At 41.3% G+C, this 13,666-nt stretch overlaps 1 protein-coding gene across 1 annotated transcript in view; it reads left to right on the forward strand.

The window, feature by feature from the left end:
• ST6GALNAC5 (ST6 N-acetylgalactosaminide alpha-2,6-sialyltransferase 5) overlaps positions 1–13,666 on the forward strand; it is a 124,144-nt gene that overhangs the window by 97,496 nt on the left and 12,982 nt on the right. The window contains exon 4 of the mRNA XM_050977520.1: positions 12,536–12,945. Within this exon, the coding sequence (XP_050833477.1) occupies positions 12,536–12,945 (410 nt within the window). The remainder of the gene's footprint in view (positions 1–12,535; positions 12,946–13,666) is intronic.

Consider the following 13,666-nt stretch of genomic DNA (forward strand, 5'->3'; position numbering starts at 1 on the left):
TTGTCTTGTGAGCATTGTGCAAAATGGCAGATATTGATATCTTAGCTAATTATTCAATCAAAGAGTTGGCAGGTCAGTCAGTGGGAACAATGTACAGTGGACTGGAATTGATCACACTTCATTTCCCATCAATTGGCAGAGCAAATGGTAGCTTGGATGATAAGTTGGGATCATTGCCACTCATTTCTTGGGCTTATGCCTTCCATTATTTATTTTTTTCCCTCCAGACGAGCTCCCCCAGACTATTAGATGAAAGTGAATGCCCTCTGATGTTGGTGAATAAAGCAATGCAGAGTTTTTGTAGCTTCGGAGGGACATGAAACTATTTCTGGCTCCCTAACTGATGCTGCTGCATAGTCCTATAATCACCTAACCTTATTGAATTGTCCCCATGTGAAGATTTGATTTCAGATTTTGTAATCATTATACATCATTTATTTTCACATAGATTACAGGTTCATCTGTAAAGTGACACAATTTCACCCCAGAGCTCTTTGAATATTCAGCTTTTCACTTTAACTCTTTTTGGATATGTTTCTGACACTTCCAACTTTGGTGATTTACTAGTAATTAGTAGGGTTCCATGGCAGTTGTATTGTAGCCTTCTAAGGAGTGATATAACAGATATGTGGCTATGAAGAAATGGTTCCCTAAGACTTTTATTTAATACAGAAACCCAGAGACAGATCCTGTGAATAGCTTTGGTGTGTAAAGCAGGACTTAACCCAGTTAAAGCTCTACTCCTAAACCTAAATGTAAAGTTAGTTAAAAAAAAAAATCTTTGCTTAGCTGCTGACTAACCCTGAAAGCACATAAATGAACTTTGCTGTTTCCTCATCTGAATTTCAAGTGAACTGGATGCCTACATTTGTTTTTTTTTTGCGTCTGCCAAAATCTTTGCCCGATTCCCATGTAAGGCTGCTCAGGAGCTGAAAATCAGAATTTCTTTCTCCCAAGTGCTCTGCCAGGTTTGGCAGGCCCAGCCATCAAAGCCCTTCCACAGCTGGAAGAGACGATGCCATCCACCCCCAGGAGTTGTTTCTTCAGATCACTCCGGGCTGGAGGGCAGCTCACACTTGGTGTGGGGATTCTGCACATGTTCCAGTTTGTGAGGTTGTGTTATTTTGGTCCTGTCACAAAGGTAACATACTGTTTAGCTTTTGGGATAGAGATTGATTCATTTGAAAAAAGTGAATGTTCAAAATAATCTAGTTGTGACAGGCCAAATGTTTTTGCATTAACAAGCTTTCTTTTGAAAAAACATTGGCGTTATTTGCTCTCCCAGGTGTCTGTCGACACCTAATTGAAAAAATAAAATCTTATTTCTGATTTGATACCATCCACATGCTAAGTAAATGTACAATGAACCAAAATAAACTGTTTTAATAACTTATTTTTTAATTAAATGCAAATGTAGCATCCTTTGCAGTCTGTTAAAGCAAACATAACCCCCAGCACATTTAGCATGATAAAAAGAAGATTTTTGCTGTGTTCACAATATTACACAGTAATTAAAAAGGAAACCAGCTAAGCCTTTGGAACCTGTCCCCTTCTCTAAAATGTAATTAATTTCTGTTTAATTATAATAGTAGGGCTGCAGCATGATTATTATTTTTGAGGGGTAGAAATCCTGCACTGTTGTTTTTTTTTTCTGAGTGTGTGTTTCTGGAAGCAGAACACAGGACAGAAAGGGAAGGATTTGAACCTCACTCCAGCTGTAATTAAGTGCTGACACATCAGTGGAGTTTGGCTGCATTGCTTCAAATGTGGGTTTCCAGGACAGAGGCTCCTCCCGGCTGTGCTGTGCTGTGCTGACAGGAGCTGGCCTTTCTCCTGGGAGGATGCTGTTTTTCTCCTCAGTTGTGCAAATCTGGGAAATATTCAGGGCTGACACAGTGCAGGCACTGCCCTGCCCAAGGTGAAGTTCCCACTTTGTCCACCCTGGCTTTCAGGATGTCAGGATGCCAGCTGTCCTCATGGCTGTCCCTCCTCAGCGCTTTGGGCTCTCCTGGGCTCCCGGTGCCTGTGACTGAGCCAGGATTGTGCTCTCGTGCCATCTCCTGGCAGATTGTCCCCCTGTGCCCTGTCCTGTGCAGATGTGTTTGTCCCTGTGTGCCAGCTGGGGGAGATCAGTGTCAGGGCTGGGGGCTGCAGGTGGCCTCCAGTGGGTTCTGAGGGCTCGGCAGTGCCGGTGCAGGCACGGGGACACTGCCCAGAGCCCTGCTGAGGGTGCTCCGGGCTGGGGGCTGGCACCTTCACCTGCACAGGCTGTGCACAACAGGGTGGGCACAACTCAGGGCTCCGAGGGAGTGCCAGGGGTGAGAAGCACCAGGACTGTGGGCATGAGAGCAGCAGATTCCCATACAAAAAACTGTTGGCACTCCAGTGTTTCTCCCTTACAATATCCTGCCCTCTGTCCCAATAGTTGAAATTGTGGCCCTAGAGGAGGTCTGAGTTTGTAAAAATGTGCTGTTCAGATGGGTGAGCATTGTTTGGGGCAGTAAAGCTGGAAAGATAAACTTGCATGTCTAGTGCAGAAAAACTGCTTTACAATATGGCTATTGCTCTGAAGAAACTGACACAAGTTCATTCACATGAAAGAAGAATCCTGGGCTGCAGCCAGGTGTGGTACAGAGCCCTGAAAAGCAAACATTGGTTACAGAATTTAAAACTTCCTGCTGACAGGTTATCAGATGTCAAGGCATCAGTAATGGTGACTTTTGAACACTGAAAGATTGAGAGGTACTTCGTAAAAGCAATGTGGAACTTCTTGGTTGTGCTGCCATGTTCTCCTTGTCATTCTTCCATCACCACTGCCACTGTTACCCATCTTATCATAGCAGTGTGGGCTGAATTTTATGTGCATTCAGTGTTACTGAAGACAGCAGTGCTGTGCATCCACCTATCTTTTCTTTTTGTTCCTGCCTTCTTTTGACTTCTCTTTGCCTCCTGTTCTGATTGTGAAATGGATCCAGGGGGTGATCCAGTGAAATACACTCCACCCCCCAACCCAGGAAGAACTGAGGAGGAATTGTTCAATGCCACTGTCAGGTAAAATGCACTGAAATGACACACACATCACATCCAAGGAGTACAATTTAGGACTAATAATGTAAAATACAAAGCAGATAAAGTGTATAAAGCACTCAGAAATCCCCTGTGACTCCAGGACTCCACGTAGCACCTCTTTGCAGGAAGGTTTTGTTTCTGCTGCTGCTCACTAAGAGGTGATTTCTTTTTTCTTGATTTCTGTAGTATCTGTTTTAAACCAGCCTCCTGCATTCTCTCTGGCACACCTTCCTACACTTCAGATCCCTTGACCAAATGCATTAGTAGCTGTGATTTTAAGTTACGTCATTTTGCCAGTTTCAGATCAGCTACATCTTTCAGCAAGGAATGTTACTGAAGAGTGTGAACTAAGTGCTTGGGAATCATGCTTGGGGTAAAGCATAAATAAAAGCATCTGTGTGCCACAGCCACAAGCCAGTGCCATAAATATCTGTGAAATACACAGATCTGAAATAGATTTTACTTCTAGCAAGGTCAGCCCCTACTCTTGCCCTGTAATTAGCTGACTTGCTGTCAGCTCTTCCCTGGCTCAGTTTTTTAAGGGTTCCTTCTTTTCATTTGCCCTGCAGCCCAGGGTACCTTCCTCTGGGGTGACCTTTTCTCTCCAGCCAGCCTTTTTCAGTGGTTCCTCCAGAGATTCCAGTTAACCTCATCCTTTTCACCCACACAGACCATAGCTTGGACATTCTGCTGTAAACTGAAGAGCACCTCTTTGGAGCAGCAGTGCCATGTTGGCAGACTCTTGTCTGCCAGCTCTGTCCTTGATGGTCTAATTAACCCTCGCTGACAGGTTCATTTTTGTGCTAAATATTTCCATCTACAATGTGTTTAATTTCATATTAACCTGCATGCAGACAAATAGACTCAATACAAACATCCTGATTGGATAAATGTGTTTATTTTTGTCTCCTGATCAGGACTGTGGTAATAGTGAACAGTTGGAGAGACGTATTTTGAATGCTTGAAACCTTTTAACAAAACCCCCAAAACTGAAAGAGCTGACCCCTGAATTAAAATGTTTCTTTTTCAAATGTAATTCTCCAAAATCAGTTAAAATTGTAGTGATACATAGATGCAGATACACAAATGTTTATATGTCTGTCTTGAAGATGTTTTCTTTGCATCTGGTTTTTGTCCAAAACTAAATATACAAACACTTCAGCACAAAACGCTCTCTCTTTTTCTTTTCTACATATGTGCATGGGAGAAATTTGCAGTGTGTTTCTGCAACCTGTCACTCCTAAGGTACATGGATGTTTTGGCCACTTCAGCTACCAATACCTGTTTCCAGCATCTGTCTTTGGTGTCAATATGCCAGTGATTATGGAGCCTGCCTTGGGATCCTGCTGGGGAGGTGGTACAACTTTGTGTATTATTGAATCTGATACGTCCTCAGAAAAACATTTAAAATTCAGATTCAGTATCTTCTGGGGAGGGGGTGGGGGGAAGGGTTTAAATCTGCTTTCTTAATTTTGTTCTGTAGTTTCTGGTGTGCTGCCAAGCCAGAGGGACAGAAGTAAGAGGATATAGAGCAGCCTGGTTTACATAAAACAGGCTGATGAAGATTACATGGAGCTACCACATGAGAATCAAAAGACCACGAGGCTCAATGTTTTTGACAGATTTTGAAGGAAAGACATTTGAATAAAATTTTTGAACAAAGGCCTTTCAAAGGTATAAGGAGCATTATTTTTTATTTTACTCTACTTCAACCAGGTAGAGAAATGCAAGACAAAATATATTTTACAAAAATTCTCTGGGGGGTCAGTAACTTTCTAATTAGAGATTTGGTCTTATATTTCATTGGCCTGTTCTAGGGGCTCTGCATGCTGTGCTAAGTTCTGTTAAAACTGGATACCATTGGAAAGGCTTGCTTTGTTCTTGCAATGCCCATCATGTTATTGCCTTGTAGAGATGATAGTTGTAGTGAGAGTTGAGATGCATTTGGATGAGCCAGGTAGTGCCACAGAAAAAAAAAAAAGTGCTTGAATTTGAAAACTTAGGCCCAAACTTTAAAGATCAGTGATGCTTGGCTTCAAAGGTGGGTTAGATTAAACAAGGGACCTTATGAAGCTTGGAGCTCAAAAAATATCCTGCATAGCCATGACAGGTGCAGAGAGAGCATATGAGGGCATACTCACATGAAGTATTAGAACTGGAAAGAACTGCCAAAACATACCAAAGCAAAGCAGAGAAGTTGATGTGAAAACATTCTGAAGCAAACCTCCAAACTGTCCAATCCTTTTCCCAAAGATCGTTATAATTTCTGTTTTTCTGACACTTCAGTGATAACAATTTGCATAGTTAAGACACCATGCCCGTGGCTTTATTTTATTATAGTGTAAGTGCTTTAGCTGTAGAACAAAAGTAAAGCAGTTTGATGTAATATGGATGTCTATTTGCACTCCTTTTAAGATAAACATTAGGCAGTAACCATTTCTTTAGAGCCTGTGTATTGTTCATATGATACTCTCTCTTGTATAACAGTTCATGTTCATCAACATGATACATTCTTGCCTGATTTTCCAGTTCTGCCTTTCACTGAGGATATTCTTTTCTTTCTCTGATTGCTTTTTCTTCTGAGACCATTACTCTAGTTGATAGCTTCAGGTTATCATTGTATCCTATCTCCCTCTCCAATAAGCCTATGATTGATACTAATCTTCCTCATGGGACACATTTATAGTTTTCAGGATGGAAACTACTCTCTAAATCTTAGCTTTATATGTGCTGACAATTTGCAAGGTTGCACCTTATATTCACTTCAGGTGGCTTAGGGGGAAACATCAGCACCTGGTAATCATGCTTCTGAAGTAAGAAGAAAAATGTGCCCCATATTCCAAAAGTTATCCTGTTGTTCATTTCCTGTGCTGCTGCTCCTGCTCATGGATTTTTTTGTAACTAGAAAGGGCTCAGTTCCTATAGGTGGTCAATGTCCTGTAACCAAACTCATGCCTTTTCTTTCCAGTGAGAGAAGCCATATTTTAATTAATCTAATGGAAGCTTTGACTAGCAGGCAGTCCCCTGAAAACGAGTTAATGTGCCGGAAAACACTTCACACAAGCTGAAGACTCTTCATTGACTAATGTGCTTAACGGGACTTTTTCTAAGGAAATTGCTCCACTGAAAGCTTTGTGGAGTGCATTTGTTGGGTTTTTTCCCTCTTCATAATATAGCTGTATGTTCTGAAATTTAATTAGATTTAAGGACCGTTTCAAAATAGGATTATTACATTTTTCCTACAGGTTTTGCAGATGCCCCTCAGTAGGGTATCATGGGGAAAAAAAAATCAATTCCTTGGCAGAATACAGCACAAGGTGCTGTGATCCCTTATGTGAGGAATGCATGTGCTGCAGTTTGGCTATTTCACTGTCTTATCCAGTATCTGAAGGCAGAGTCCAGATATAGAACTATCTCAGAAGAATCAATGGGAAATGACAATGCTAATGTTTCTACAATATTTGCATATTCAAGGTCCACAGCCCAAGAAACAAAGAGAAGTAATAAGAAATTCAATTGTTTTATCTTTTATCTTTTTAAACAGACATGCATTTATCTCTATGAGCAGACTTGCCAGACCTTTTTTGAATTGCAAAGTTTCACTGCAAATGCTTGTTATTTGGATTTGCATAAGGATTAACAATGTTGGCCAAGTGGTATCTCCTAACCCTTTCTGTTTACTTGTGTGATATCAGTCACTGGGTTTGAAGTTTTGAAGGCAATCATTGCTGTTGGTTCAGTGGATAATGCAGTTTGTTTTCATGGTAAATTCTCTAATGTTGCAAAAGTGTACTTCAGCAATAATTATAAATGTATTTGCTTAGAGGATTTTTTCCCCCTCTTGGACACCATTATGTACCTGAATAAGGTGCTCTTATCTAGCATAGCAGCTAAATAATCAAAATCTATGAAACTTGAGGGGGAAGTCTGAGCTGGCATGCAGAGTGTAGCAATTAAGCTACACTCCCTGTATGAATACACATGTGAAAATGTCGTGGTCAAAGCAAAATAATCTAGATCTGAACTTGGCACCACAAAATCAAAACTCACAGAGACTTTAAAAGGGCATTTACCTCAGCAAGTTGAACTTGAAAACTCTTCTCATGCTTTTGGTGTTTCAGTTTGGGTTTTTTGCACCGGCGTTTTATACACAGAAGTGTTACCTACAATATTCCATTATGCATCTGAATGACTTCTACTGTTCAGAGAAGACTGGCTTGATAGCATCATTTCATAGACAGAACTTGAAAAATAGCAAACTCCTCCAACTTGTATGTGTTTGGGTTTATTTTGTTGGGCTTTTTGTTTGCTTGTTTGTTTGGTTTTATTTGATTTCGGTTTGGTTTTTTATTTTGTTTGTTTGTCTGTTTTTTAATTTTTTATTCCTTTCATAGTAATATGAAAGTACCATTCCATCAATATATTACAAACCAAAAATAACCAGGGAACCTGCATTATTTTCACAGGATCATGTCTCCCAGAGTCCTTGTGCTGTGGAAATCACTTCTGAAGTCACAGCTGTGCTTCAGTAATGAGACAGCTTGAGCCCCACAGCTTGCTGCATTGGCTTACAGAACACAAGTTACTTGGCAAATGGGAAGCCTCAGGGTTTCTATTCTACTTTAAGGTGCTTGTTGGGAATCTCTCAAAGAAAAGTAGATTTGGCCTTACAGTTTTCAATCTTTTAGGGAAAATACTAAAGAAGGAGGCACATCGATAGAAACAATACATGTAGCTTGTCATGGGGGATGGACATAATGGCATGAGCAGCTTGGGGCACTGCAGAATGACAGGGGCTCACCAGAGCTGGTATTCAGCTGTTTGTGATGTGCCAGCAGCGGGCTGGGCATGGCTGGAGCTCCTGCAGAGCTTGGGATATAGTTGTGACAGGGGATTGTCCTCCAAGCCTCTAGGAGAGGAGCACTGGGAAAGAGCAGGCAGCCTGGTAGAGCAGTGGTTCCAAGCCAGCAGCTTGTGAGAAAACTAAGAGCTGCTCAAAGCTACATGAAAGTAAGAAAAATGGAAGCTGCCAGGACAAAATATTTTATCACTGGCAAAGCCTTAAATATTTAGTGTTTTTGCTGGTGGCTGATGACGCAGCAATCAAGAGCAAGCCATAAGTAACAAATTGCATTGAACATGGTGTGAACTCAGGGTTCATTAGCATCACGTAGGAAATGTTGGTAAAGTTCTGTGCACAAGGCAAGGAACATATGAAGCAAATACTGAGGTAACATACAGTGAGTGTCACAAGCTCCTGTGCTTAGGCCAGGCACAATGGGCACAGGTGGGGGAGACATGAAACTCCTTCCAAAGAAATCACCTGCTTTGTAACAAAAAGAGAAAGCAAGGCTGCTCTGGACTAAGGTCACTTTCCCCTGAAGCAGTAAGACTGGCTCTTACAGAGTTTATGTGTGCTTTTTCAACCATTAACATACTGAATTCAACTGAATTAATTCAGTTAAACATGGGAACAGATTTGCTTTCCTGTACATCAGTCTTCTTTGGAACACTGCTTTTACTTGTGCAGTCAGTCTGGGAGCTGTTGCAGAGGGGCTGTTGGTTCAGTAATGCAGTTCAGTGGCTGGTTCCTACAGAGAGGAGCAGCTCTGTAGCCTCCAATCCCAACAAACACTGGCCAACAACAGAGGTGTTGCAGTGCAAGAGAAACATTTTGCACTTTGTCTCAAGTGCTTAGTTAAAGGTCATCCATCCAAAACAATTTTGTATATTCTTTAACCTTTTGTGCTATCTCTTGTCTCCCACTACACTTTGAAGTCATCTGTAATATTTCCAGATGTATCCATGAGGAATGCTGATGTTTATGAACTGACAGGTTGTCTTTTTCTGCTGAACTCAGTAGTGAGCTGTTCTCACTGCAGGTCATTTTTTGTTGTTTTGGTTTGGTTTTTTTTTGGGGAGATGGGTTTGCTTGTTTGGGTTGATTTGGTTTTGTTGTTGTTGTGGCCAGGTCATCATTGCAAGACAAAATACTCTGGCTTTTATTTATAGAACAGAAATTTTTATGCAACTGATAATGGAGTGATCTGAACCCAGGGGTCTTAAAAGTAGGTCATTAAGTACTCAGTATAAGAAAAAGTTTTCTTATAAGTGTTTTACAGTGTTTGTGATTTTACTGGAGAGAGCTGTCTTCTTATCTAAATCTTGGCTTTAAAATCAAGAGATTTCTATAAACAAAAAAATTTATTTGATTTCATCACAAGGAAAATAATTATATCTGAGAATAACTTATTTTGTATCAGGAACAATATTTTTCAATTTATTCTTCTCGAGCACTTGAGCATTAAAGTGTCTGAAAATAACATTTTTCGATCATTGGACAACGTAGATTTTAAAGTCAATAACAGAGCAAATTACCTCAAATTGGAAAATACAGAAACATCCGTGGCTTTGTTTTTGTTTCATTAACCAAATCAGGCAATTGTGATAGAGCAGAAGCACTTCTGGGCTAATCTCTGGAAGGAGGAGTTGCCAGGAGTCAGTTTGGCCTGTGGGAATACTTGTAGATGTGCAAAGCTGCACTTAGAGCACAAAGGTGCTGTTATGGGCTTTATCCCATGAGAGTTCTCCTGCTGCCTTCATTCCCTTGGGATAGCCCATCAGTCCTCAAAAATCACCAGCTGATTTGCCATCTTCTGGGGCTCTACACTGTGAACTTGTTGTGCTGTAACCTCTGTTCTCCCTCTCTCCATGAGTGTCTTGAGATGACTGGAACTGAGAGGTGATTTGGACAATTTTTTTGGACAGTACTTGGCTTGTGTGCTGTCCATGTGCCTGAGCTGTGTTGTAGCAGTAGCCATGTGCTCTGCCCTGTCACAAAGGTGCTGTCCATGGAGTTCAGGTACACATGAACTGTGGCTGCTTATTAACAATGGGTACAATTCAATGTCAGCAGCTTTTACATGCATGATATGTTACACTTCAAAGTAATTAATTAACAAGATGCTATAAAACTCACCTACCTCTCGCCCTCTCCCTTTTGAAGCAAGGCTCCTGAAATATAACTCATATTTCATGGGGTTTGCTTTCTTTTCACTTGGCTTTTTTTTCCAAAATATCACTGTAATAATTACTGTAACAGCGTTTTCTCTGGAGTTAATGTTCTTCTGGCTTAATGGCCCCTGGTTATTCTCAGGCCATCAACTTTTTCCAGCTGGTCATCAATCCCAAAGAACTGCCTTGTGCTTCCATTATTATTGCTTAAATAGATGACATTTCTGGTGCCACTGCTGCCTCCCAGTGAGATGATATTACAGCCAATGGCATTTTCCTCCCCTTGCTCTCACTGTTGTCAAAGCGTTATAAACAGCTCGTGTGAGAATGTCGTGGCTGTTCCCTGTGAATTCTGATAATTTTTAGGTGCGAGTTTTGTAGACTTCAGCTGAAGGAATCTGAGTGAGGCAACTGAAAATTACTTGCCTAGAGCAGCTACAAGGGCTCAGCCCCCATGCATCATTCAGGAAGTAGCTGGGCAATACCTGACTGTTTCAGTCTAAAGACTTTTTCCCAGAAGAAACATTTTTCAAACAAGATCTGGGACAGATGTTCTGGGGGGTGTTAATGTTCATTCGGTAGCCTCAGACCCCTCCCCAAGTTTCCACAGCTCTGCTCCCTTGTTTCCTAACAATTGATGGATTCTGTGGCAGGCTTTTTTAAAAGAAGCAAGGAAGTTGTAGCTCAGTAGGCCAGAAACCAGCAGAGATTGTTTAGGTGAAAATGCCTTGCTATGCGGATATTCAAACCTGTGTGAGTTCACATCGGTGCTGACTACATTTCCTTTAACCTCATTAGCACCTTGTCTTGCTTTCCCAAGCATGGTGGTGGAGCAGCTAGTTCACCTTACAGCCTTTCACTAGGTAATTGATCAAAGTGGCAGATGAAAGCTTAAAGGAAAATGCATGTAAATACTACATTAGGAACCTTGGCTCACAAAGGCATGAACATTTTCACCCATACCATTAGCTCTGGATTATAGTCCACAGATGTGAAAGGGACTTTGTTTATTGGGGGAGATGGAGATACAAGGCTTACTGCTTGAATCACTGTGCAGATTGTATACTTTTTCTTACTTTTGCTTTAATTAAAAAGCATTAAGCATTCATGAACCAGTCTCACAGAAAAAAAGAATCTCAGACTGTAACTGTAGCCACTTAATACCTTCAAAATTAAAACCGAGTCACTGCAGTAAAACACTCCCATCAAGTACTCAGGGCCAAAGCATTTTCAAACAGGGGCCTGAGATTGTGTCAAACCTACATCATGCATTCTTTTCAGCTTTAGAGTTTTAAGCTGTGCCTCACTGCAGACTGATGTAGTTATTGGATTCCTATATATGTGTAGATCAGAATGATCCAGCAACTGCAGTTCAGTCTCTGTGCCAGGGGATTATCTGATGTTTTTTCTGTTGGGCTGGTTTGGGGTTTTTCCAGGGGCTGGGTGGGCATTGTTTCTTTGATTTGTTGTCGTTGTTTGTTGTGTTTCAAAGACACTAAGATGCACACCAAGTGCAAGATACTCTTTCCCGGAGGGCTACCAAGGCACACCCTCAAACAGTCTTTATTTACCTCACAGTTTATTGCATTCTTGTTAGAAAGTAGCACTTTGGGAATACTGTTAACCCTTGCTCCTTTTAGTTCTCAAGCTGAGCAGTAGATAGTGACATACTCCTCTATAATTGATACCTGTGGTGGTGGCATACTTCAGTAACATGATTTATCATGCATTTTCATTTACATGAAAGCTTGTTTTACTCTTCTGCTTCCATTAGGTCAGCACTCACTGAACAGGCACCTCCCATTCCATTTTACTGAGTAACTTTCAAACATGACCTGACAAGGTAGCAAAAGTTCAGTGCACTAACTCACTGTCATGTAAAATACACACAGACATTACTGACCAGCTCTGACTGTTGAACCATAAAGGAGTTACGAGAGCACCACAGTGGTTGTGGCACAACTTGCAAATAGCATGGAAGCATTGGGCCAGGGTATCAATTTCTTTCCACAGCAAAATGTCCTGATTCCAGGGTTGAACAGCTTTCCACACATGAACTTATAAAGACTTAGGATTTATTATTTCCTAAAAAAAAAAAAAAAAAGAAAAAAAAAAGGAAGTGGAAGAATAAGAAAAATACTGTAATTTTAGCTGTTATAGCAAGTGGAAGAAGTACAATCCTAAGCAGCTGGGAAGAGTAGAGAGGCTGTTGTGATTTCTGTTTATGAAGCAGCAGTGGAAAGGAGGATTTAAACAACGGGCTTAGCTCCTTATTTCCCCCAAATACGTACAGGTAATGGGTCTCCAGCGATTTGGGCAGACTGCTGGGAGAGATTTCTGCCCATTGCTCTGAGGTTTTTGCTGTGAAATACGCCATGAAGGTGTAAAGCACAGCTGTGTAGGGACAGGGGAGGTGTCTGCAGCTGACTGTGCAGTGCGTGTGTCTTTGCAGCCGCTGAAGATGCACTGCAGGAGCTGCGCGCTGGTCACCAGCTCCGGGCACCTCCTGGGCAGCAGGCAGGGGCGCAGGATCGACGAGAGCGAGTGCGTCATCCGCATGAACGACGCGCCCACGCGCGGCTACGGCAACGACGTGGGCAACAAAACCAGCCTGCGAGTCATCGCGCACTCCAGCATCCAGAGGATCCTACGGAACCGCAACGAACTCTTAAACATGAGCCACGGCGCTGTGTTCATCTTCTGGGGCCCGAGCAGCTACATGAGGAGAGATGGCAAAGGCTTGGTGTACAATAACCTGCAGCTGATGAACCAGATACTGCCTCAGTTAAAAGTGTACATGATTTCTCGCCACAAGATGCTTCAATTTGATGACCTTTTTAAACGGGAGACTGGAAAAGACAGGTGAGAACTTACATGGATACACCTAGGGGATGTCACAGAGTAGTAAAAGAATGCAGTTTATATATACCAATTTCAGATCCGCTCAGAGGGACAATCCTGCCCATTAAATCCTCTGCCTCGTGAGTTGTAATGTGGCATGACGTGCCAAATAACATCACTGGTAACATAAGTAAAAAATACGCATCAAAATGATTTGTAGGGAGTACTGCCTCATCAGCTAGAATACCAGAGTCTGGATGTAATGTTTATAGAGTCGAGGAGGCAGGAACTGTTTAAATCTCGCTTTGGAGTAATATACATTAAAGTTTTTTTCACTGACTCTGAAAAATTAAAATGGATAGGTTATGTTTTCTTATAGAGGAGATGCCACCATTCAGTGAATTATAATAGCTGTTTATTGAATTTAAGCATTTTTGGAACATTGCAGCTGTAAAGCTTCTTGTAAAACAAATAAACATTAGTCATACATTAGGTGCTTCAGAACAGTTCATCTTATATTTGCAACTGGAAAATGGAAAGTTATTATGATAGTTACATCTTTATGAGACTGTTTATGAGACTTGTAGGCTGTTCTTCAAATCAAATTTGTAGTAAGTGACCCACTGCAGTACTTTAGTATTTTCACATATAATGCTTGAAAATGGGCATTCAAACTAAAGACTTCCCAGCACGAAAGACATTTATTTTTAATGAAGTTCTGGTTTTTACTTATTAAATATGC

The sequence above is a fragment of the Serinus canaria genome, chromosome 8, assembly GCF_022539315.1.
Source record: "Serinus canaria isolate serCan28SL12 chromosome 8, serCan2020, whole genome shotgun sequence".
NCBI lineage: Eukaryota > Metazoa > Chordata > Aves > Passeriformes > Fringillidae > Serinus > Serinus canaria.